This window comes from Sus scrofa, chromosome 18 (genome assembly GCF_000003025.6).
Source record: "Sus scrofa isolate TJ Tabasco breed Duroc chromosome 18, Sscrofa11.1, whole genome shotgun sequence".
In the NCBI taxonomy this organism is placed as follows: Eukaryota; Metazoa; Chordata; class Mammalia; order Artiodactyla; family Suidae; genus Sus; species Sus scrofa.
Genome location: NC_010460.4, coordinates 40,284,081 through 40,309,634, shown reverse-complemented (window position 1 = coordinate 40,309,634; position 25,554 = coordinate 40,284,081). Strand labels below are relative to the sequence as shown.

Genomic DNA, 25,554 nt, shown 5'->3' with positions numbered 1-25,554 from the left:
TCTGGTACTGTGCCAGTTTCCTTCACATGTTTCTGTTTAATTCTTGAAATAGCCTGCAAAGTAGGTATTTTTCCCATCCTACAGATGAGGAAATTGGCAGAGTCAGAATTCTGTACAGTTATGAATATTTGTGTATGTATATGTATATGTATGTGTGTATACATATATATGTTTACACAGACTCTATATTGAAAGGTTTGAAAACGTCAATGTTTAAATATCATCATGGCAATCTCAAGGGAATAAAGAAAAATAAAGTTTTGGGGAAATACTGAAGTTTTTCAATATTTATTATATCGTCAGATAAATTTGTTTGAATGGACAATAGTAGAAGTCATGGTTTTATAATGTAATCTCATTTTTTTCCCTCCTTGAATTTGTCACTGCTGATATATTGTGGTTTTGAATTTGACATGTGACAAGTATATTTTACTAATTTATTAGAGGAATGCCATTACGGGATTTTGCCTGTTATCTCAGAACATAGATCCAAAGAGAGTATGTGTTGTTTTTTGGGGGAATGAGAATTTTGCATTTGGTAGTATTGAATAGTTGAAGTGACGTTTCTTCTCTTTACACATGAGAGTATATATTTTTCTGTTCTCCTTTCCTCTTTCTTTAAGATGAGATTTAGATCTGAGGTCTTTTGAAAATCCACTTGAGGTAAGTCATGAAGGACTTGACTTTTTCTTCAGCAAGAGGTGGCAATCTTAGCACATTTACTTCTAATTAAAACCAGAACCCATTGCTTCACTGGGGAATTTATTATTACTTTTGAGCAATGAGAATTTTGAACTTGGGAGTGGAGTTTTCTGTTATAAACCTTAGAGTGCATTTGGGGCCTCGGGATTTAAAAAAGCTGTTGACTGCCCATTGTGCATTAAAAAGGTTAAAAGTCTTCATTTTAATAGTTAGTTTTGTGGCATTCTCTTTCATTAATAATGCTTGTTTTATTGGTATTATAAAGGTATGTTAAAATTCAGCAGCTTCTGTTGGAATGACGTTAAATTAAGTTCTTGGCTTCACTGGCAACTTTTTGTCCTTGACAAAAGTGATTGGACTTAAAAAGTTATACACATGACTGAGACGGAAATATTTGCATACTGACATATACAAAGTAACTGAGGTTGTGTACACATACAGGAAGTGAAGTAGAAAAGTAGAGGTGTTTATCTGGGTAGTTCAGATTAACAGACTTTACCTGAAATACTTGGCTATTTTCTCTGGTTATATTAACAGTTTCTTTTATTTTTCACCTAAGTTTGTGTGACTAGAAACTGTATTAATTAACAATTCTTTATTTATGAACTTCAGATATATTATAGCTCTTTTTTGTGTAATGAAACTGTTTTAAGGAATATTTTTTCTTATTACCCTACTACTATGTTAATTGTTTATAGATTAGGGAATACAGTTTAAAAAAGAACACTCACACAGTGGGTTGCTGTTAAGTTTTATGACTAATTGTGGTTATTGATTGACTTCTGTATATTCATTTTTATATACATATATACTTTAAACAAAATGGGTGCTACAGTTCATTCCTGGCCATTTTGCCCTAGAAATTGTGACCCTCTTTCCATGTCAATAGATATAAATCTACTTCATCATTTGTAATGGCATAGAATTTTTTTATGCATAAATATAAGTTAACTGTTGAAGAACATGGATTTGAACTGCGTGAGTCTACTTATGCTTAGATTTTTTTTCAATGAATATGTATTATAGTGCCACACAATTCTTGGTTGAATCTACTCATGTGGCACCATGGATATGGAGGATTGATTACAAAGTTATGTTTGGATTTTTGATTGCATGGAGGGTCAGCACCCCTCACCCCTGTTGTGTTTAAGGGTCAGCTGTACATAATTAATTTCTGTTGATATATATCTAATACTTTTAATATTTTTCTTTTTAGAAGTTATTGAACATATTGTAATTCTTTTTTTGTTGTTGTTGTTGTCTTTTGGGGGTTGCACCCATGGCATACGGAAGTTCCCAGGCTAGGAGTCAAATTGGAGCTGCAGTCGCCAGCCACAGCCACAGAAACACCAGATCTGAGCTGCGTCTGCAACCTACGCCACAGCTCACAGCAGTGCTGGATCCTTAACCCCCTGAGTGAGGCCAGAGATAGAACCTGCATCCTCATGAATACTAGTTGGATTCGTTACCACTGAGCCATGGTGGGAACTCCTGTAATTCTTTATGTATTTATTAAAAACATAAAATGAATAATCCTTATTTTTAATTTTTATTTATTTATTTATTTGGCTGTGCTAGTGGCATGTGGAAGTTCTTGAATTAGAGACTGAATCTATGCCACAGCAGTGACTCAAGCCACAGCAGTGACAATGCTGGATCCTTAACTGCTAGGCCACCAGGGAACTCCCTTATTCTTAAAAAGAGTAAAAATTGAAAGCCCCTTTATTATTTCCTTTCTGCCTATGAAATTTTATTCTTCTCTCAAGGTAAATAACTTGGTGAACAACCTTGCACCTGCATACATTGTTCAATACATTTATAAACATATTTTGTTTTGTTTTACATCAGTGGGATGACTATATGTTCATCTAGAACTTGGTCATTTCATTTACATGGATATTTTTCCATGTCCAAATATAAAGACTTACCTTATTCTTGTATGGGCTTCCTGGAATTCATATATATATGGATATCTCATAATTTATTTAGCCGTGGAGATTGTTTCCAAAATTTATTATTGTGGACAATCTCTGTTTTCATTGGATCACTTTTTTCTGATTCCATTGGTCTGACTGTGACATATATTTTATCATTTACGCTTTTTTTTAGGGCTGCATCTATGGCAAATTGAAGTTCCTGGGCTAGTCGAATCAGAGCTGCAGTTGCTGCCCTATACCACAACCACAGCAATGCTAGATCCAAGCTGTATTCTTTGACCTGCACTACAGCTCAGGGCATTGCTGGATCCTTTAACCCACTGAGCAAGGCCAGGGATTGAACCTGAATCATCACGAGTGCTAGTCGGGTTCTTAACCCCCTGAGCAATGACCAAAGCTCCTGATTTTATCATTTACATTTTATTATACTTAGGAGTACTGTCTTTGTTGATCTTATGATGAAGAACAGAGGCAGTTGGCTAAACATTCTGGAAAGTTTGCTGTTTGATCAAATAAGTTGAGCACAGGAGGTTCTTCCTTTCTGGTTTACCACATTTACATAGTACATTCTTTAACAGTCACTTTAATTAACCTTCTCACTGAAAGCCCATTTGAGTAATGAAATGGTTCCAGAAAGCTACTGAAGAAAAACCATAGCTAATTAGCAGGAACGAAAAACTAACAAGATTCATTCAAATAAATATTTTTTGAATATTTTTTTTATTCCTTTCTCAAGGATCTTTCCACGTGGCTGGAGCGACAAGAGCCGCGCACATCAGTCTCATATGATACTGAGCAATAGAAGTCATTGTGTAATATTTTTGCTGAGTAATTTTTAACCTCATCTTGTTATGAGCAGTTGATGGACTAGAGCCACTGTTCCTCCACTCTTGATGGCCCTTAAAATCTTCATCATCTTCTAGAGAAATAACATGTTATAACTTGTTTTCTGACTTTTGTTGGCTTTTTATTAAGTGAAAATAAATTGATAGATTCCAACTGTATCAGCTCTTTTTAGGTAGTCTACTCAGTAATTAATGTTTATTAAAATTTTTGTCCTGGTGAAGATCAAGATCAATAGAAGTGGGCATTTTCATGGCTCAGATGACATTTTTTTTTTTTTTTTTTTCCCACTGTACAGCAAGGGGGTCAGGTTATCCTTACATGTATACATTGCAGTTACAGTTTTTTCCCCCACCCTTTCTTCTGTTGTGACATGAGTATCTAGACATAGTTCTCAATGCTATTCAGCAGGATCTCCTTGTAAATCTATTCTAGGTTGTGTCTGATAAGCCCAAGCTCCCGATCCCTCCCACTCCCTCCCCCTCCCATCAGGCAACCACAAGTCTCTTCTCCAAGTCCATGATTTTCTTTTCTGAGGAGATGTTCATTTGTGCTGGATATTAGATTCCAGTTATAAGTGATATCATATGGTATTTGCCTTTGTCTTTCTGGCTCATTTCACTCAGTATGAGATTCTCTAGTTCCATCCATGTTGCTGCAAATGGCATTATGTCATCCTTTTTTATGGCTGAGTAGTATTCCATTGTGTATATATACATCTTCCGAATCCAGTCTCAGATGACATTTTATAGTGGGTAGGAACAAGGCTTCTCTGGAAGTTATATCAGTTACTTTCTTATGAGGTGAATGCACATTCTCTTTATTCTCTCCTTTTCTTCTTTTCTCCCCCATTCTTTCTTAAGGATATAGAGGGATTTCATGTGCAGAGGGCATTGTTTTATATACTTTGGGAAATAAGAATAGATTGTTTAGGAAAAGATGCTTTTTGTCTGTTTCTGGAAATGAGAGTATAAATCAACAGTTTTAAAATTTAGGTCATCATTTTTCCAAAAATGTTCTAGCATATTTGCCTTCTTTCCAAGGTTCAACTTATACCTTGGACATAAGATTTTTAAAAATGTTTGCTTGGAGTTCCTGCTGTGGCACAGCAGGTTGAGGATATGATGTCTCTGTAGTGGTGTGTGTTCGATTCTCAGCCTGGAAACTTCCATATACTGTGGGTATGGTAAAAAAAGTTTGCTTGAATATTAATCTTTATACTACATGGCAGAGCCAATCATTGATGGGACCTGACTTTCAGGAATGGTGGGAAGTTTGATGGATACCTGTTCCCTCTGTTTTTTTTTTTTTTTAATTAAGTAACATATTCATTGTAGGAAACTTTGGATGAGGTTTATATGAGAGGAAAATAAAATAATCTCTGCTCTTGCCATGAAGAACTAACTAATCATTATGACTGTTCTAATGTATTTTTTTTCATTTTTTTGCTCTGCATTTTTGTGCCGTAAAACCAGATTCATATTGTATTTACTCATTGAAAGTCTTTTCCTCACTTAACAATATCACATGCATTTACCAAATCATTAAATATTCTATTGCAATGTAATCGTAAATGATTATAGTTAATTATATGATTTACCATTGTTAGTAGAATTATTTCTATTATTTTGCTTTTAAAAATACTATGGTCATCCTAAAATTGAGTAAGGCCAGGGGTTGAACCTGCATCTTCACAGAGACAAGGTCAAGTCCTTAGCCTGCTGAACCACAACAGGAACTCCTGGAATTTATTTTTAGATGTGATGTATAATAGGGCTCTAATTTAAATTCTTTTTACCAAATTAAATCCTGTTGTGCAAGCACCATTTATGAATATTCTTTTTGTAATTTGAAATACTAATTTTCTTATATGCTAAATTCCCATCTAGTCATTAATTTGCTCTTAGACTCTATTCTTTTCCCTTGATTTATTTGTCTATAAATAGTGTACCTATAAAGAATGCCAATAACTTAAAGAAATTAATGTTCAGTATGTTTTGATATGTAAGAGGGCTAATCATTCTTTACTGGTTTTGTTTTGAAATAATTATAAGTTATTCTTGCTTTTTTTTTTTGTCTTTTCTAGGGCTGCACCCGTCGCATATGGAGGTTTCCAGGCTAGGGGTCGAATCTGAGCTGTAGCCGCCAGCCTACACCACAGCATTGCTGGATCCTTAACCCGCTGAGTGAGGCCAGAGATCGAGCCCGAGTCCTCATGGATGCTAGTTGGGTTCTTTAACCACTCAGCCATGACAGGAACCCCACTTGCTTTTTTTTCAATTTACCTTCAGATTTAAAAAAGTAGTTTATTGAGTTCCATGAAAAAAATCATGCTGGAATTTTGTTTGGCATTGCATCAAATCTGTAGATTATTTTAGTACATAACTGACATGTTTATATATTGATTGTTCTTTCCCAGCCAGGAATATATCTTATTATTTATTTAGCTGTCCTTATATGTCTTTTAGTAAAAAATTTACTTTTCATTTATATTAGTTGTTTATTTGTTGATTAGATCTTCCCTGTCTCTTTTCTTTCCTCCCTTCATCCTTCCTTCACTTCCTTTTTTCCTTTCATTTATGTGTCAAGCACTATGTTTTCAATGGTGATAAGTATAGAGGTCTGTGGCCTTATTAAGTTTGGAGAGGGAGATAAACATTACGTAGATAATCATAGAAAAAGGTGTAAAATCACAAATGCTATGAAGGAAAATGTGCTGTGATAATGAGGGTTATTTTAAGGATATATTGCTTAATTTGGCTTAATTTAGCCTTCCTGAAACTTGAGTTAGAGTCAGTGTATTAGAAACTTAATTGCCTTGTTGCTATTGTGAGTGGAATCTTTGTTTTATTACATTAAAATTTTTTAGAGAGGAAGAGATGGGAGGCAGCCTGGAAATATAGTGTTATGTTTGACCATTATATTTCCTGCTACACAAAAGATAATATTCTGATCTATTCTGGCTTCCATTGGTGTTAAGTCAGTTTTTAGTCTAGTTGTTAGTCTTTTGCTAGTCTGTCTTTTCTTTATTGCTCTAAGAGATTCTCTTTGCCTTTGGTGTTCCGTAGTTTCTCTGTCAAGTATTTGAAGGAGGATTTATTTTTACTTATCCTATTTAGAACTTATTTGGCTTACGAGTTCCTGCTATGGCTCAGTGGGTTAAGGAACCAACCTTGTCTCCAAGAGGATGCAGGTTTGATCCCTGGCCTTGCTCAGTGGGTTTAGGATCTGGCATTGCCACAAGCTGTAGCATAGGTTGCAGATGCGGCTCAAATCAAGTGTTGCCATGGCTGTGGCATATGCCCCAGCTGCAGCTCTGATTCAGCCCCTAGCCTGGGAACTTCCATATGCTGCAGGTGTGCCCATAGAAAGGAAAAAAAAATTATTTGGATTAAACCTGGGTCTTAGGATTGGTGCCTTGAAACAATTCTGGAAAATCTTCAGCTATTATTTCTTTAAATATTGTCTCTTTCATAGTCTTTCTATTATCTGCTAATAAAAATCCAATTAGATATATGTTAGACCATCTTACCCTATTGTTCATATCACTTAACTTCATTTGTATTTTCTATTTCTATATTTCTTATTAATGCATTCTAGATCATTTCTTTAGATATGTATTTTCTTGTTCCCTAAAGTACTGCTATTTAGAGACTAATTTCAATTGAAACTATTCTTGGTGTTTTGTTAAATTTATGTCATTATTATTTTTTTTACTTTTAAAAGTTTATTTGGTCCTTTGAAGATTTGCTTGGACATTGATAAAGTCTTTTGTTTATATTTTTGTTCATATTTTTATTTTTAATAATAAAAGTACAATATTTTTATTTTATTCTCTGTTGATAATCTTAGTAAATGAAGTCTTGGCAGTTCTGATTCTGTTCCCTATTATTTTTGCTGTCTCTTGCTTTTATTCCCTTTAATCCCTTTTGTATTGTGATTTTTGCCTATGAGGTCATGTTCATTATCCATGGGAATGATTGGTGTGTTCCTTCAAAGATTTGAATTTTCTTTTGTCAGGTGATTGGTGGTACCTCTAACCGAGGATCATTTTATACCAACTTCACAGGTTGAGGCTTTTTGGGCAAGTGTATAGAGTAAATTTGGTCTGAAAACCCACATTAAGATCAGAGTGTGGTTTATGAATTTTCAGGAGAGTTTTTTTCCTTCATCTCATTCCATGTGTTGAGATATGCATTTTATTTTATGTTGGTCTCTCTTTGGTTGTTGTGGGGGTGCTATTTCCAAGTTCTCCTTACACTAAGGGTAGAGTCCTTTATGGTCTTAGCTTTATACCGGGAGGAGAAAGATATGTACAGGATCAATTGGATTTCCTGCATAGAGTGGGCCCTAAGGTTTTTTTCTGTTACCTTATGTCATTTTGAGACCATGAAAAATGAGGCTGAGAGTATATGGTTTAGGAGAATGCCCCAGGGGCTCTGTTTACCCTTGTGGGTTTCCACTTTCACTTAGTGTTTGGCTTCTGAATTTTATTTACCTTTTTTTTGGGGGGGCAGTATATTAATATACTAAAATATACTGCTTTCAACAAATATTTTCTTAAGTAAATTTAGTGGAAGAATCAGGGTTTTATCTGCTATTATCTACTTATTTTATAATTTGTTTAAGTGTTATATACCTTTGCAAGCAATCTTTTTGGAAATAAGACAAGAATAAATGAAATTACAGCAAAGAATTCACCAAGCAGCTATATCAAGTTTTGTCTGCAAAATGAAATATTTAGCATTTTATGTTTAAATCTGTTGTTACATATAAGCATACCAAGTGCATTTGTGATGTTAAGGCCACGTTAAATTTGAAAACAGCAAGGAATTTAAAGATATGATGTCATCAGGGTATCCCACTTTATGCACAGTTTTCAGTTGGAGAAGCAGACTGTAGGGCTGAATTCTGTCCTGGCTACTTACCAGCTCTGTGTTCTTAACAAACTATTGAACTTTCCTGAGCTTTGGGTCTCTCTCTTCAGTATTTGACCTTCCCAAGTTACAGAATAGTTGCTAGAGTTGTATTTGCTAATAATATATGGGCCAGTGCTTGTAACCTGCTATTATTGTTAATTTTAAAGTCTTTAATTTGCTCTGTTAATCTCAATGAGACTTCTATAAGAGAAGGTCATCAGTGCATTCATAGATTGCTACCTTTGTTCTATGTAATCTCTTGAAACCTGCCTCATTTCTTTAGCCTTCTTTAATTTCCTCTTTGTATGACATTCTAGCTCAGTTAACCTTTAGAGCATAGAGAAGAAACCACAGAATTTGAAAGCTGGTTTAGGAAGATTTATTGAAATATACAAGGAGTGTTACCTAGCTATACATGTCTTGTTGCACACTTGTGTCAGATGAAGCAATTTTCTGGTGTTTTAGGATATAAAGTAAAACTAGTCTGTGTTAGAGAATAGTAAAAGCCCATGAGATATCCAGTCAATAAGGGGGAGATTTTTGAAAAGTCAATTGCCTTTTGGTAGGATTAGATTCTTTGTATACTTGTCAGCAGAGGGAGCTTTTGCTTCACTTTTTGATTCTAGAAATATGACAGTGGTGAGTTTGTAAAGAGCCATTATATTTATGCAAAATGCTTGTTTCCTCAACTAACCTAGGCCTGAGTAGGTTTTGGAACTACTGTTCCTTCCTATAAAGGAAAAACTTTTTGTGCTTGTTTGCTGAGGTTTTTTTTTGGATTAGTGATTCTTAAGTGCTGGGTGTGGGGAATTCTTTAAAAGTTGTTTATGCTGGGATAACAGTGGTTCTCAAATGCTGTGCCCTGTTAAAGTTTTAAATCGTCTTAAGGTAATGAAAAAATTTAGCTAATATAGTTAATTTTTTATAAGGCTGACAGGCTATACTTAGTACTAACATTTTCTACTTACTTGTTTTGTATTGTCTTTGTAGAAAATGTTAGTGATGGTAGTCTTTATTATGTTTTTAAAAAAAATCTCCTGATTGGGCAGAGTACAAGGTTGAAAACCTATGATATTCCCCAAAAGTTTCTGAAATTTTATAGATCAGTGAAATTCAAGAGCCTGGGGATCACTGCTTTCACAGGTACCTTAGCAAATAAAGATTGGAATTTCTGAACCGAATCATTTCCAACTTCATGGTCACCTTTTGTCCTAACTCTCTCCTGAAGTGTTTACTGCCCTTTTACACCTAAGGAGTGAGATTAATGAGTAAACTATCTGATATTCAAGATGAGGACAAGTGTAGGTACTAGGGAAAGGTAGCTTGATTATTTTTTTAAAATGTGCTAAATTTGCACTTAGGATTGACATATATTTCTATCATATTTCAGGTTCTAAACTGGTTTGTATATGTTCCCTTCTTTAATATTTACAGCAACCCAATAGAGTATAGAGATTGTGTGATAGGTTTATTTTGCATTTGAAGAAACTGACTGAATGCAATTAAACAAATTAGAATGTTTATACATCTAGAATGTGTCAGAGCAGGATTCAAAAACCTTACCATGTTGTCTTTTTGATTCAAAATCATTGCCTTTCCCACTACGTATTAATACTTTATACTACATTTGATACTTTTTGCATGTTTGCTCAACTTGTTCTTTTATGATATAACATTATACTCTAAGAACAAGAAATAGCCAGAGAGTATCCTCTGTAGTACCCCTTTTTTTTGCTGTTTTTTTTAATAATGATTTTTATTTTTTCCATTATACCTGACTTACAGTGTTCTGTCAGTTTTCTACTGCACAGCAAGGCGACCAATCACACATACATGTATACATTCTTTTTTTCTCACATTATCATGCTCCATCACAAGTGACAAGACATAGTTCCCAGTGCTATACAGCAGGATCCCACTGCTTATCCTTTCCAAAGGTTATAGTTTGCATCTTGTAGTACCCTTTTTGAGGTACTTTTCCTGCTGGCAATAATCCATTGTTTCATATGATCCAGAGAAAGATTTTGTACCCAGGGCTCTAACAGTTACTAAAGCTTTAAGATTTAATCTGTGTATGTTTTTGAACTTTGAGTTTTATGAAATACTGATGGATTTAAAGATCATCTTACTTCTTTGGTATTCTCTTTGGGCTGGTGCAGTTTATTCTTTATGGTTAAGTGATTTCCCTTTTCATTTATATATTTACCTTTTGTGGTCTCCTTCCACCCCACCTTTATTTTCTTTGTCTTTCCATTAGGCTTTATCTTTCTTAAGAGCAGAATTATCCTTAATCTTCCTTCTCAGTATTTCCTAGTGTATCTAATGTTGCACATACAAATGAGTACTTTGTCTTTTGACAGTGCTAAGCCTTGAAATAATTTAGAATTCCAATTTCTTAAGGTTACATATTAAAACTAATTGTTTCCAGGATTTACCATACCAGTTTTACATTGCTGCTATTCATCATTCATTCATTCATTCATTCAAAAGATACTTATTGGTCTCTACTAGGGACTATTTGGATTGGGAAGTTGTGGTGAATAAAGCATAATGCCAGATCTCAAGGGGTTTTCATGTGAGTATGGTAATATTGTCAAATATCTTGGCCCATTTGATGGCATCCTGGTACCTCATGCCACAGTTTGACATGGTTTTCTACTTTCAGGAGGATTCAGTTGACTTGAACAGATATTTTTGGAGGCCAACATGTATGGTACTATAATAAGTGCTGTGAGCCAGACAGTGAAAACAATAGGCTTGGCTTCAAGGATTTTATGCTTCATTTATGGACATTGAGAAGGGAGAGATATGCCAAATTTAGCTGCATTGTTAGGAAAAATATTGTCAGTACTAATAGGCAGTGATGCAGAATATACTAAGAAAGAATAGAGGGAGAGTGGATTATTTATGCCTAAAAGAGATTGGAGAAGTCTTTTAAGTGGTGGGGTTGAATCTTGGGGATGGAGGATATGCAGAAGGATTCTGTGAGTTTAAGATGGGGAAATGGCACTTGAGGTGAATTGAACTGGAGTAGCAAATGCATAAGGGCATTTAGGGCAGGCTTATGTTACCTGAAGTATTTGCTGGTTGGGACTGGATAAGAGAGAGCAGTCAAAGTTCATTTAGTAGATACAGTGAAGAGTTCTTTGGATATCCTGTTTATTAATTTATATTTATTTCTGGAGACCCTGGAGTACCTTTGAAATTTTTGAGTGGATTGATAACATGATTATATCTGTAAATTAAGAAGATAACTTTGGCATATTTGTTTTTATGACTTTTATTAAAGATAGAGTATTTTAAATTCTTCTTTTAGAAGAATCCAAGGACATTTAATAGACCAAACAATGGTTAAATGGCACATTGAACTTTGGGATAAGAATTGACAGTTCAGGAAATTTAAAGTCATCCTTGTCATGATCACTAATTCATTTTGATTTGCCTCTGAAAATTACATGAGTTTAGATGAAGTTGAACCTCAGCCGAGAATTTCCTGGCTTTAGTTTTTTTTTTCTCCACGACCTAATTTAATTGGCTAGAATTCAGTGTACACTATATTTTTTTTCCTTTCTTTTGAAGCACTGATGATTTTAGGATTGAGAGTTAATAATATACAGAAGCAAATATTTAGCTTTTGGAGTTACTGCTTTATGGGACTGATAATACTGCAAATGAAGAATATTTGTACAAAATGAAGAGATATATACATTTTTTTTCTTTTTAAAATTTTTTTTGGGGGAGAGTTTCCTGGATTTCTTATCATGGCTGATTATTAGCTTGAGAAATTTACCTCACTTTGAAGCTAATTATTTTTTTAAAATATACCCACAATATTATACTTACCCTTTAAGAATTTTCTTTTGGATGAGAGAGAAGAAGGAATGCTAATAAATATCTTGTCATCTCTCTTGTCTTTCTTATGTCACTCAGGGTCATCCTGCAAAAAATATCAATAAAGGAGTGGTGGGATTGGGGGAAGAATATAGATATGTATGTGTTGGAGGAGGATACCGAGACAGCTGTCAAGAGGCAGAGACAGCTCATTCCCAGATAGGGCTTTTCTGGCACACTCAAAATATACTTCTTTTTTTTTTTTTTTTTTTTGTCTTTTTGCTATTTCTTTGGGCCGCTCCCGCGGCATATGGAGGTTCCCAGGCTAGGGGTCTAATCGGAGCTGTAGCCACTGGCCTACGCCAGAGCCACAGCAACGCAGTATCCGAGCCACGTCTGCAACCTACACCACAGCTCACGGCAACGCCGGATCGTTAACCCACTGAGCAAGGGCAGGGACCGAACCCGCAACCTCATGGTTCCTAGTCGGATTCGTTAACCACTGCGCCACGACGGGAACTCCAAAAATATACTTCTTAAGAAATTTTGATAGTTATGTTAAAGAAATTGTAGTTTTAAGGAAAGTAAACTTAAAATAGGCAGAAAATCATCTTGAATTAACAAAAGTTCACAGAGACCTAGGTTTTGAGAGATTTTCCATAGTTCTTGAAGTCTTAAAAACCCTTCGCTTTGGCAAAAAGTGTGAATTTCTGATTTTGTGTGTGCTCATTCTCATATTAAATTTTATCCTTTTGGTCTGAAGGATTTTTTTTTCCTCTCAGTTTTAAGTTTTTCGCATAACTTGGTCTGTCTGGAAACTGGTAATCCAGTCATATCAAAAGTCATTCAATACCATTTATTGAATGCTTACCAGGTACCAGGCAGTGTGTGTTATTATTATTATTATTATTATTATTGCCATGCCATAGCATATGGAAGTTCTTGGCCAGGGATTGAACCTACACTATAGCAGCAGCCTGAGCTGCTACAGCAACAGCTCAGGATCCTTAACCTACTGAACCACAAGGGAACTTCTAATTTTATTGTATTTTATTTTTACAGTAGCATCATATAATATTCTCCTCATAACACTGCTTTAGAGATAAGGAAACTGATGGAACTTTCAGGGCTGCAATAAAGTTGTAGCAAATCTGGTCTTAAGTTGTGGCTTTGCCATCAGTTCTGATGATCATGCCTGCCATCTTCATTAGCAGTATTGCCCTCTACCCAACACCCTCCCTCAGAATTTACTGATTTTTTTTTCTTTTTTGACCATACCTGCAGTATATGGAAGTTTTTGGGCCAAGGATGGAGCACAACTGAGACCTATGCCATAGCTGTGGCAACGCTGGATCCTTAACCCACTGTGCCAGGCCAGGGATCAAGCCCAAGTCGTTGCAAAGACAATGCCGGATGCCTGCCACAGAAGGAACTCCAAGAGTTTACTGATATTCTTCCTCTTTAAACATAGCTCTCTTGTAATCCTATAATCCAAGTCTCTGTGAAGTGGTGTGCTTTCTGCTTTTGCTTCTCTGGATGTCTGGCAAACTCTTTTCCAGCCTGCAAAATCCAAGTGTTATTTCTGTTCTAAAGCTTTTCTTGATTTTACCAGATACTATTAATTTTGCTTCCATAGCCTTTTAAATTATTTTAGTATGCCTCTGTTCTTATATTGCTGTAACTCCCATATTCCCTGAACTTTCTGAAGGTATTGACCGTCTCTTCTAGCAGTAGGTACAGATAATGTTCATGGAATTTGCTGAATGAATGTGAATTTTGGAGAATGTTATTAAACCCTTTATGATCATTACATCTGACAAAATAATTCACCAAGTGTTTTGTAGATACAAGTGATAATATAGTGTTAGGGCCTTCTTTTAAACCCTAACATTGCACTCATATTGAATCTATCACATATAATGCTAATTTAATGAATGGCTGTAATTTCTTTATAATATGCTATTAACCTTGTTCACAATTTAGGGGGAAAATTGTGATAAATAGCTTGGTGGAACACACACTAGTGGTCTTTGTAAGGCTATTAAAATTCCTATTAAAGTGAGATGTATTAAAATGTCAAAAAGCAAGTTCATAGGAAGAGTTAGTATGTAGACTCAATTTTTATTTTCTTGAGTCTTAAAATAATTAGTCTTATGAAGTTATTTATTGGAGTAACACTTGAATAGTGGTTGAGAATTTGTGTAATTTTCCCCTGGAACATATTTAAAAATATTAACTATTTAGCTCAACACATGTATCCTATTTGTTGATTTCCTCTGTTTGCTTAGGGCTTTACATAAATTTTATTTATTTATTTATTTTAAAGTTTTAAACATAGAATGTTCTTGAATATTGCATTAGTATTAGACACTCATTACTTTTATAATAATCAAATAAAAAAGAAGGGAGAGAGTAATAAGAAAGAAGCTAGCAATTCTTTTATTCGATTAATTGGTAATTATTAATTACTAAGCATAGCCAAATAGCATGTATCTCAAAACATTGGTGAGAGTTTTATTTCTATGATGATATGAGTGAAAAAGCACAAAAATAATATTTAACGGCAAATTCACAATGCTGTAAGCTCTAAAAATCCATCCACCATTTGTTCTTAAGTGAATATCTATTGAAATCCTATTCTAAACATTTTAATGTCCATGTTCATAGCAAACATGTTATATCATTTTTGAGTTGGGTTTGCAATAAAGATAAATAAGTTAATGTTTCAGTTTTTCTATAACAACAACAACAACACATTTTTTTTCTGTGCATGCATAAAACTAGAGGAAGTTCCACAGACTTTTGGACTCTTCTGTTCTTATGTATCAGTCTCTTGATGTTTCCTGTCTGCCTTTTTGAGTACCTATACAGCTGTTTTCCATGTGTTTTTCAAACTTGGAGAAAGACCAAGTATTTTTCACAACTGAATGCTGAACTGCAGTATATGCTTGGCCACAGGTCACGTTTGCATTTCTCCACTGGTATTTTTACTCAGTGTGTAAAAGAAATATGAGCATAGAGAGATTCAGACAACATGCAGCATGCTGAGTAATGGTAGTCTTCTTTCATGTATGCCACTCCACTTACTCTGCTACATAGATTCTACAGGAAGAAAAAGACAGCAGAGAAATGGAGTAAATGTAATTCAGAACTACCCTCCATGGAGCCCTTGTTGCTATAATAATGAATGATGGAAAATGCTCTGGGTCATGCATGATGGAAAGAACTGAGCATGGGGACACACACACATATGCATATATATATACACACACACACAGAGCTACACACTGTTTTAGTGAATAGATGTAATTTAGTAAAGAAAACTGTTAATTTAGCAGTCAGTTCAATATTCAATTGATTCCCAGTTTATGCATCATATTAAAGCTTTGACTATATATTTTAACACTAGGAAATGAGACACACTGTTTAATAAATATTCATGTCATGAAGCTGCCATAATGGAACTTTCCTGCCTCCACTCACCCATCCCACAGGCACAAAGATTTTTCTTTTTCTTTTGGAAATGAAAAATACTGATTTCCAAAATTCTTTTAAAATGGCTTGGTAGGTCCTTTGTCAGTTTGTTCCTAGATCTTGTGAATAGTTTTTTAAATCACAGTGCTTGTTTTTCTTTCATCATGGTTAAGATTAATGAGATAAACATCTAGATTTTAAATTCTTATGAAATCTCCAACCTTCCTAATTATCTCAACTTTAAAAGATATTTTTTCCCTGTGTAGTTTAGTTATAGTTTTTGAGGAAGCATCGTTTATTGTCATCTTTTCAGTCTGTTGTTACATTTCATGCCCTGTTGGTAAAACTTGATTCATTGCATTGGATCAAGTCTAACTGCCTCTGTAACTTTTTATAATATGTTATTTTTCTCTTGCAGAAATTTCTTCCGTTTTTAACCTTTGATTCCTATTCATTCTTCCTATCCTCAGTCTTGGTATCTTCCCAGCTGAGAAGTAGGATACATCCTACCTCTATCATGAACCCTTTCCAGGAAAGTTCACTTGTAATGAAGCTCTTTGATTTCCTCTAGCATTTAGTCTGTTGCATATCATTTAGATTTTATTTTAACTTACATTATTTTAAAAAATAGATCCAGCGGCATTGCCAAAACCATGGCCTATGTCGAACCTGTGGCCTGGATCCAATCCCTGGCCCAGGAACCCTAAAAAAAAAAAAAAATCCAGTGTGGTATAATGGAGCCTCCCAGGAAACTTGCATGTGTGGTATAATAGAGTCAGATAGATTCTGACTTGAGCACTAGCTGTCATTTTTTAACTTTTTGGCATCAGATAAATTATTTATGCTCTGTAGGTTTCAGTCTTCTCATGTGTAAAATGGGACTGGTGTCATTAATGATTATAGCTGATATGTGTGTAAATGTTTAGTGCAAAGGTGAGACTATAACAGGTGCTTAGTAAATGGCAGTAGTATTTATTTGCTGTTGTTCTATATTTCTTACAGCTCCTAATATAATACCAAGCATGTGGTAAAGACTCTAATAAGAGTATGGTTCATGGCTAGGTCATTTAAATAGCTCCTGAAATCCCATCACTTTTATGAAGGCTTCCTGTTGGCTCTGTTCTATTAGAACTACAAAACTTTCATAGCTTCTCTAGACTGTTCTTTCTGTTCCCATTATCTGTAAGGGGAGCCTTTGGTATGTATTCTGAACTGGTTTCCAAAGCAGTGATTTGAAAGATTTATTTATTTATTTTTGAGTAATGTTTTGGATTTATCCCTACATTTTTCTAAACATCAGCAGCCAGGATTATAATAAATAAAGCATTTTTCATGTACTTAGAATGCAGTATGTGAAACACATAGAATGAAGTCTCTAACAATCTAAGCTGCAGATGAATAAATTATTTTGCCTAGCTTACTTTAGCTCAATAGACATTTATTAATGTATCTCCTCTGTGTCAAGAATTTTCTATATTTTGGATTTACAGAGATGAATAAGATATGCCTTCCTGCCTTTGAATTTAATCTAGGGTGAATGAAAGGCACAGAAAACCAGGTCATGTAAATCGGTGGTTAGTCGTAAGATGGAGGTAAGGATGGGACTCTGTGGGAATTGAGATAGAGGGTGATTGAAGGGGAAAGAGAAGATTTCTGGGAAGTTATGAGCGTCAGCCTTTAATATCTCTCAGAGGACAAATGAGTTGATCTACTTGATTCAGGGACAGAGATGCAACTCAGCTTCAATATTTGTGAAAATTTATGGCCTGTAAAGTTCACGGGTAGGTTTGGCTCCAAGTGAGGCTCAAACAGTGTCTTCCATGGTGCTGTCTTAACTGCACCCTTGTAAAAGCCAAATGGCTTCTGTGATTCCAGGCCATATCCTCCTCCCACGGGGAAGAGTAAGTTTTTCTCTAGTTTCAGCTCAGTTTAGAGATGTAGTTTCTTTCATTAGAAACTGTAAATTATAACCATCCCTTAACCAATCACTATGACTAGTGGAATACTAATTAGTTTACATAAGTCAGGGCCTTACCTACCCTCAAGCTTAGAATGAAGTCAGTCTCATTAAAGCTTCAAGGTTAAAGATGGAAGGAGCAGGGAATGGATGACCAGGAGACATCCAGCAAGTGTTCACTATCCTAGGGGAAGGAAAGTATAAGAGTTGTTTTTTTTTTTGAAAGGTAATAATATAAGCAAAAAGCAAGAAACTGTTCACCATCATGGTGTGTGTGTGAAACAGCAAGTAGTTAAATATTAATATAACACATAGTATGAGACTTAGAGAATAATAATAAAATAATAATGTGATGCAATATTTAATACTTGTTGGATCTAGTTTCCATTCATTACTTAATTGTCACAACAGCTAACTCAGGTAGGTACACCATCTTGCAGATAAGGAAACATAAGCCCAAACTCACAGCTAATAATTGGTCGAGCTGGACTCAAACCCAGATTATCTGAATATAGAGGCAGCCCATGTGGACATTATAATATATTAAATACTCTCCTCTATATCGCTAGAGTTTCAGGAAATAAGACTTCCTATATCATGCTAAGGAGCTAAATTTTCTCTGGGGTTCTAGCTCTTTGTCATACTATGCGAAAGCAGTGGTTCTCAAACTTTAGCATGCATTGTATAGCCTCTGGGCTCGTTAACACACTTGCTGGACCCTAACATCAGTTTCTGATTCTGTAGATTGAGAGTGGGATCCTAAGATTTGTATTTCCAGGAAATTCCTAGACTATGCTGATGCTGGTGGTCTGGGAACCACACTTTGAGGACCACTTATTTAAGGACTTTGTGAGACTGGAAGATTTGTGGTTCAGTGACGTTCAACATATTGAAGTGACAGAGTTCCCATTGTGGCTTAGTGGGTTAAGAACCTGACATAGCGTCTGTGAGGACACGGGTTCAATCCCTGGCCTGGCTCAGTGGGTTAAGTATCCATATTGCATAAGTGGTGGCATAGCCCAGGAACTTCCATGTGCCACAGGTGTGGCCATAAAAAAAAAAAAAAAAAAAAAAAAGAAATGAACTCACATTTTTTCTTTTTCTTACTCCTTTTTTTTGGGCCACACACAGAGAATATGGAAGTTCCTGGGCCAAGGATTGAATCCAAGCCGCAGCTTCAACCAGAGCCACCGCAGTAGGATTCTTAACTCACTGTGCTATGGTGGGAAGTCTGAAATGAACTTAAATTTTATTGTTAATTCTGCTTGGAAGTATACATGCCTTGACCTCATATTTTGGTTATGGTACTATCCTCCCCCAAAGGTCAAGGTCATTGCATGTTGTATTTCATTGATTGAGTATTTTCCATCTCTGATTCTTGACTTATTAAGATTAATTTTTTTGCTCTTCTCTGAGGTCCTATTCAACTTGTTAATGCTCAGTTCCCTCCTTGATGGTTAAGAAATTGCATTTGTATACCAAAGGAATATATTTGCACACTTTATTTTGTCTATATTCGTATGGTAAAAAGGTTTAAATATCAGAAAAAATAACATGAGCACCCATGTTTCCACCATTTAGAGCCAACAGTTGTGGGAGTTCCCTTCATGGCCCAGTGGTTAATGACCCCCCATTAGGATCCATGAGGTTGTGGGTTCCATCCCTGGCTTCACTCAGTGGGTTAAGGAATCCAGCATTCCCCCGAGCTGTGGTGTAGTTCATAGACTTGGCTCAGATCCTGCATTGCTGTGGCTATGGTGTAGGCTGGCAGCTGTAGATCCTATTCGACCCCTAGCCTGGAAACTTCCATATGCCATGGGTACGGCCCTGAAAAGCAAAAAAAAAAGGCCAAAAAATAGAGTCAACAGTTGTAAATGTGTATGTGTATATACACGTTTTTTGGTCTTTTTTTTTTTTTTTCTTTTGTCTTTTTGCCATTTCTAGGGCCACTCCTGTGGCTTATTGAGGTTCCCAGGTTAGGGGTCTAATCTGAGCTGTAGCTGCCGGCCTACGCCAGAGCCACAGCAATATGGGATCCGAGCCGCGTCTGCGACCTACACCATAGCTCATGGCAAAGCCAGATCCTTAAACCACTGAGCAAGGCCAGGGATCGAACCTGCAACCTCACGGTTCCTAGTCAGGTTCGTTACCCACTCAGCCACGATGGGAACTCCTTTTTTTTTTTTTGGTCTTTTTGTCTTTATTTTTTGTCCTTAACCCACTGAGCAAGGCCAAGGATCAAGCCCTCAACCTCATGGTTCCTAGTTGGGATCGTTAACCACTGATCCATGATGGGAACTCCCTCTATATTTTTTAAAATTAATCATTTGAAAGTTAAAGTATAGATCTTGTGCCACTTTCCTCATAACTATTGCAGCACACATCTGGTAAGAATCTCTTATGTAATCACAATACCATGATCACACTTAAGAAAGTTACCCTAATTCCTGATATTATTGAACATGCAGTCATAGTCCAATTTCCTAAGTTGTCCCAGTGTCTTCTGTATCTGGTTGTTTTTGGTACTAGCATCTGGTCGAGTGAAACTGAATTATAAGAGTCAACAAAGCTGGATGGATCTTTTGGCTCAGATAAGATCTGTGTTATTTAAGATACAGGTTTGATTGTTTTTAATAAAGACCCAACTTAATTAAGGAAGATGTTTATTTATTTCTGTCAAAGTTAACCACCTGGAGATGAAATGGTCCAGGACTGGTAGGCAATTCTGTTGTTCTCAATATGTAGCTTCTGTCTCTGAGGTCAAGATGGTTGTTCCCACCCTACCATCATGCTGGGAAAGGGGGAAGGGAGTCCTTTTAAGGGTATATCTGGATGTTGTACATATCACCCCATTCCCATCTCATTGGCAAGAAAGTAATCATATGATATATCTGTAACAGAGGCCTGGAGATGTAAACTATATTCTGTCTGGATGGCTCTATGTCTAGTGATAAGTCAAGTACCAAAAGAGAAAATGGCTGTTAGGGGGAGCAGTTAGCATCTCTGCCACAAGTTCTTTTTTTTTCTCACAAGTTCTTTTTTGCAAATGGCTGAACTATACCAAACTGTATTAAATCCGTTTAATAACTGCTAGTACATTTTAACATGACATTTCTCTTTTTGAGACATATAGGGCTAGTAATTGCCCCTAAGTAACATCGTGTTCTGTTGTCTTTTTTGTTAGGGCACAGCTGTCACTGCTCATAGCTGTCAGTGTTTTTATGTCTTTCTAATTTGCTATTTTTCTTTTTGAGCTGGGGAAGCAGGTAAAAATAACTATATAATAATGCTATGATTTATGTTATATGGTGTTAAGAGACTACTAAATCTTATCTCTAACTTTGAAGCTCTTATGCAAATATACTCATTTTGTAAATGAAGAGTCTGAAGCAGCAAATATCAGTAACTTGTTTATGAGAACTGTAAGTATTAGAACCGTAATTAAAATAAGAATTGATGCCCTGAATTAGACCTGGGAACCCTACCTGTTTGCATGATTTTCATTACAAAGACTTTGCAACATATGTTTCGACTCTTTTTCATTTTGGCTTGGTACAGACAGGAGGATTGCTAAATATTTAAAATATGGATAGGTGCCATACTCTTTTTCTACGGATATCTCCGTGAATACACTTGTACACCATGCATACACATACAACATCTGTATAAACTCGTACCTTTTTTGGGGGGACTTTTAATAAGCATAGTAGTTAGAAAACAGATTTAAAAAACTTGAAACAGTGGCTGCAAAACCTATTATGCATTACAAAAAAATTTGAACACGGAGAGACTACTTTTCAAAACAGCATGAATATGAACAATCCTTTTCTCTCTAGAAATCCCAGGGTGGTTCAGATGTGTGTTTAGTGAATACATGCTAAGACAATATTCAGCCTGAAACATTTCTCAGACTGTTTAAAGTTGTTAAATTTAGGAGTTCCCTGGTGGCCTCGTGGTTTAGGGACTTGGCATTATCACTCTGTGACTTGGGTTACTGCTGTGGTGCAGGTTTGATCCCTGGCCTGGGAACTTCTGCATGCCATGGGTGAGGGCAAAAAAAAAAGTTGTTGAATTTACTGAATCAATCAAGATGGGGTGGAGTGTGTTGCAGTAATAAATACTCTCATATCTCAGTTTTTCTTTTTTAAAAACTCTGGCAACACATTTCCCTTTTTGAAAATTGCTCTTGTGTCCATAATCAGATATAATAATAAAACTATCACCCATTTCTATGCAATTTAATTTCTTTTTGAGTGAAGTGTTATTTAAATTTCAAAATTTAGGTTTACTGTATTGGCATTGATATCCAATGTAATATGGAATAGTTATTACAGGACTTACTTTATATGCTACGTATGGGTTAGAGATGACAGATTAGTTCAAAGACTAACCTTTTGTTTATTCCCTTAATGAGCAGCTTAATTTTTCTTTGACATGGTTCTTCCCTATGTAATAGATTATAGGCTATACTAATCACACTAGCAGATCATGAAGAGTTATAGCCAGTGGATCTTTGTGGGGATACTATACTGTATAGATGTAGTATAGAAATCATCATCATCATCTTACTGTATTTTAAGAACTGTGGATTTTGTGGTTTATTTATTTTTTATTTTCTATATATATGCTAATATTTTTATTTATTATTATTACTGTTATTTAAGTATAGTTGATTTACAGTGTTTCGTCAAGTACTGTTATACAACAAAGTGACCAAGCAACACACATTTCCCTGTGTTGTACAGTAGGGTCCCGTTGCCCATCCATTCCAAATATAACAGTTTGTATCCCAAAATCCCCCCAAATGCCCATCCATCCCACTCCCTCCCCTTTCCTCCTTGGGAATCCCAAGTCTGCCCTTCTTGGCCATGATCTGTTTCTGCTTTCTGTCTGTTTGTTTGTTATTTTTAGATAGGATCATCTGTTCCATATTTTAGATTCCACAAATAATTAATGTCGTAATGGTATTTATCTTTTTCTTTTCTGGCTTACTTCACTTAGTGTGAGAGTCACTAGATCCAATCATATTGCTGCAGATGGTATTAGTTTGTCTTTTTTATGGCTAATATTCCATTGTATATACGTACCACATCTTCTCGATCCATTCATCTATCGATGGACATTTAGGTTGTTTCCATGTCTTGGCTATTGTTAATAGTGCTGCAGTGAACATAGGGGTGCATGTATCTTTTTGAGTGAAAGTTTTGTCTGGATATATGCCCAGCAGTGGAATTGTTGGATCATGTGGTCTATATTTAGTTTCCTGAGGTACCTTCATATTGTTTTCCATAGTGGTTGTACCAGTTTACATTCATACCAACAGTGGAGGAGGGTGCCTTTTTCTCCTCACCCTCTCCAGATTTTGTGGTTTATATTTATAGACTAATAGTAGAAGACACTTCAAAGTCAGTCCATAGTTTAGGGCAATCAGTGATTAGTATTTTCAGTACTAATAGTTTCCTCTCCCAACAGTGCTCAACACTGTTTTGTGTAAAACTGGTGCTTCATACATGTCTATAGGTTTGGTCTGCTCTGTTTGACTGATGTCTAAGACATTTGAAAGTATGGGGTTGACATACTATGAAGAAAAGTAGCCTCATGCAGAAGAGTTTATGTTATATTTCTGATTTTGGAAAAAATGGTATCTTGGAAAGTCATGATTTTTTCCTTAGGGGTAGAGATTTTAGCTTAGGTTCATGAAAATAAATTTATTTAAATTTATAAACCAGCTATAATGGAAAAAATAAAAATCATTATATAATAAATAAATAAATTTATATACATCTTCTGGAGTTCCTATTGTGGCTCAGCGGTAACGAATCTGACTAGTATCCATGAGGACGTGGAATCGATCCCTGTTCTTGCTCATGGGTTAAGGGTCCAGCAGCGTTGCCGTGTAGGTTGCAGATGCAGCTCGGATTTGGCGTTGCTGTGGTTATGGTGGAGGCCGGCAGCTGCAGCTCTCATTTGACTCCCAACCTGGAAACTTTCATATGCCATGAGTGCGGCCCTAAAAAGACAAAAAATAAAAATAAAATAATAAAAAATATATGGACATCTTCTTAACAATGAAAAACGTGGGAAATGTATCTGTACTAATATACAGTAATCTGATAACTTCATCAGTTTGCAGTTTAAAATTTATTGTTTTTGTCTTTTTTTTTTTTTTTTTTTTTTTTTTTTTTTTTTTTTTTAGGGCTGCACCCTCAGCATATGGAGGTTCCCAGACTAGGGGTTGAATTGGAGCTTTAGCTGCTGGCCTGTGCCACAGCCACAGCAACTCCCGATCCAAGCTGTGTCTGTGACCTACACCACAGCTCACAGCAACGCTGGATCCTTAACCCACTGAGCAAGGCCGGTGATCCAACCTGCATCCTGATGGATGCAGCACAAAAGGAACTCCCTGCACTTTAAAATTTAAACTGCTCATTTTGCCCTTTGGAGTAAAATTTAACATTGCCATCTTTGTGGGGTGTAGTGATAAAACCATTATGTTTATAATATAATGGTTTTAAAAAATATATTTATATTTGTAAGTCATCTAGTTTCCTTTAATTCTTCTTTAGGTCGTGATTTGATTTGTATCCAGTCTATGGATGGGATGCTGATGGTATTTGAGCAGGAAAGCTATGCTTTTGGAAGATTTCTCCCTGGTTCTCTTTTACCTGGCCCTCTTGCCTACAGTTCCCGTACAGATTCCTTCATCACTGTTTCTTCCTGCAGACAAGTGGAAAGTTATAAGTAAGTTTGGATGTTGAATCTCTGGAATCATGATTTTTCGTGTATATGTTGCTGATAAATTCTTTTCCACAAAGACCTTAAATATTGCAAATAAAAAAGAAGTCATTTCTTTGATGAAATGTAAAGAATATCATTTACATATCATAAAGCATTTGAAAGGCGGTATAGTGCAGAGATTGAGAGGAAGGATTTGGAGAGAAGCAGACTTGGGTTGGAATCCTGATTTTGCTACTCACAGCTGTTTGATGGTTAAACATGTGTCCATATCCTGGCTGTAAAGGGAATAATAACTATTTTGACAATTTTTAAAAATTTTTATTTTTATTTTTAAATGATTCTTATTTTTTCCACCATCGCTGGTTTACAGTGTTCTGCCAATTTCCTACTCTACAGCATGGTGACCCAGTTACACACACACACACACACACACACACACATACATTCCTTTTTCTCACATTATCTTGCTCTATCGTAAGTGACTAGACATAGTTCCCAGTGCCATACAGCAGGATCTCATTGCTTATCCATTCCAAAGGCAAAATTCCCAGTCCATCCCACTCCCTCTCGTTGGAAACCACAAATCTATTCTCCAAGTCCATGATTTTCTTTTCTATGGCAAGGTTCATTTGTGTCAAGTATTAGATTCCAGATATAAGTGATATCATATGGTATTTGTCTTCCTCTTCCTGACTTACTTCACTTAGTATGAGAGCCTCTAGTTGCATCCATGTTGCTGCAAATGGCATTATTTTGTCCTTTTTTATGGATGAGTTGTATTCCATTGCGTATAATCCATTCATCTGTCAATGGACATTTAGGTTGTTTCCATGTCTTGGCTATTGTGAATAGTGCTTCAGTGAACATGCAGGCGCATGTGTCTTTTTCAAAGAAAATTTTGTTTGGATATGTGCCCAAGAGTGGGATTGCTGGGTCATATGTAATTCTATATTTAGTTTTCTGAGGTACCTCCATACTGTTTTCCATAGTGGTTGTACCAATTTACATTCCCACCAACAGTGTAGGAAGGTTCCCTTTTCTCCACACCCTCTCTAGCATTTGTTATTTGTGGACTTATTAATGATGGCCATTCTGACTGGTATGATGTGGTACCTCATAACTTTTTAAAAGGATTAAGTGTATGTCAAGTCCC

General features: G+C 35.7%; 1 protein-coding gene across 12 annotated transcripts in view; it reads left to right on the top strand.

Annotated features, from left to right (window-relative positions):
• Positions 1-25,554, top strand: part of BBS9 (Bardet-Biedl syndrome 9) — a 730,525-nt gene that overhangs the window by 84,610 nt on the left and 620,361 nt on the right. For all 12 annotated transcript variants that reach the window (XM_021079336.1, XM_021079333.1, XM_021079330.1 and 9 more), the window contains one exon: positions 24,230-24,404. In XM_021079336.1, the coding sequence (XP_020934995.1) occupies positions 24,230-24,404 (175 nt within the window). The remainder of the gene's footprint in view (positions 1-24,229; positions 24,405-25,554) is intronic.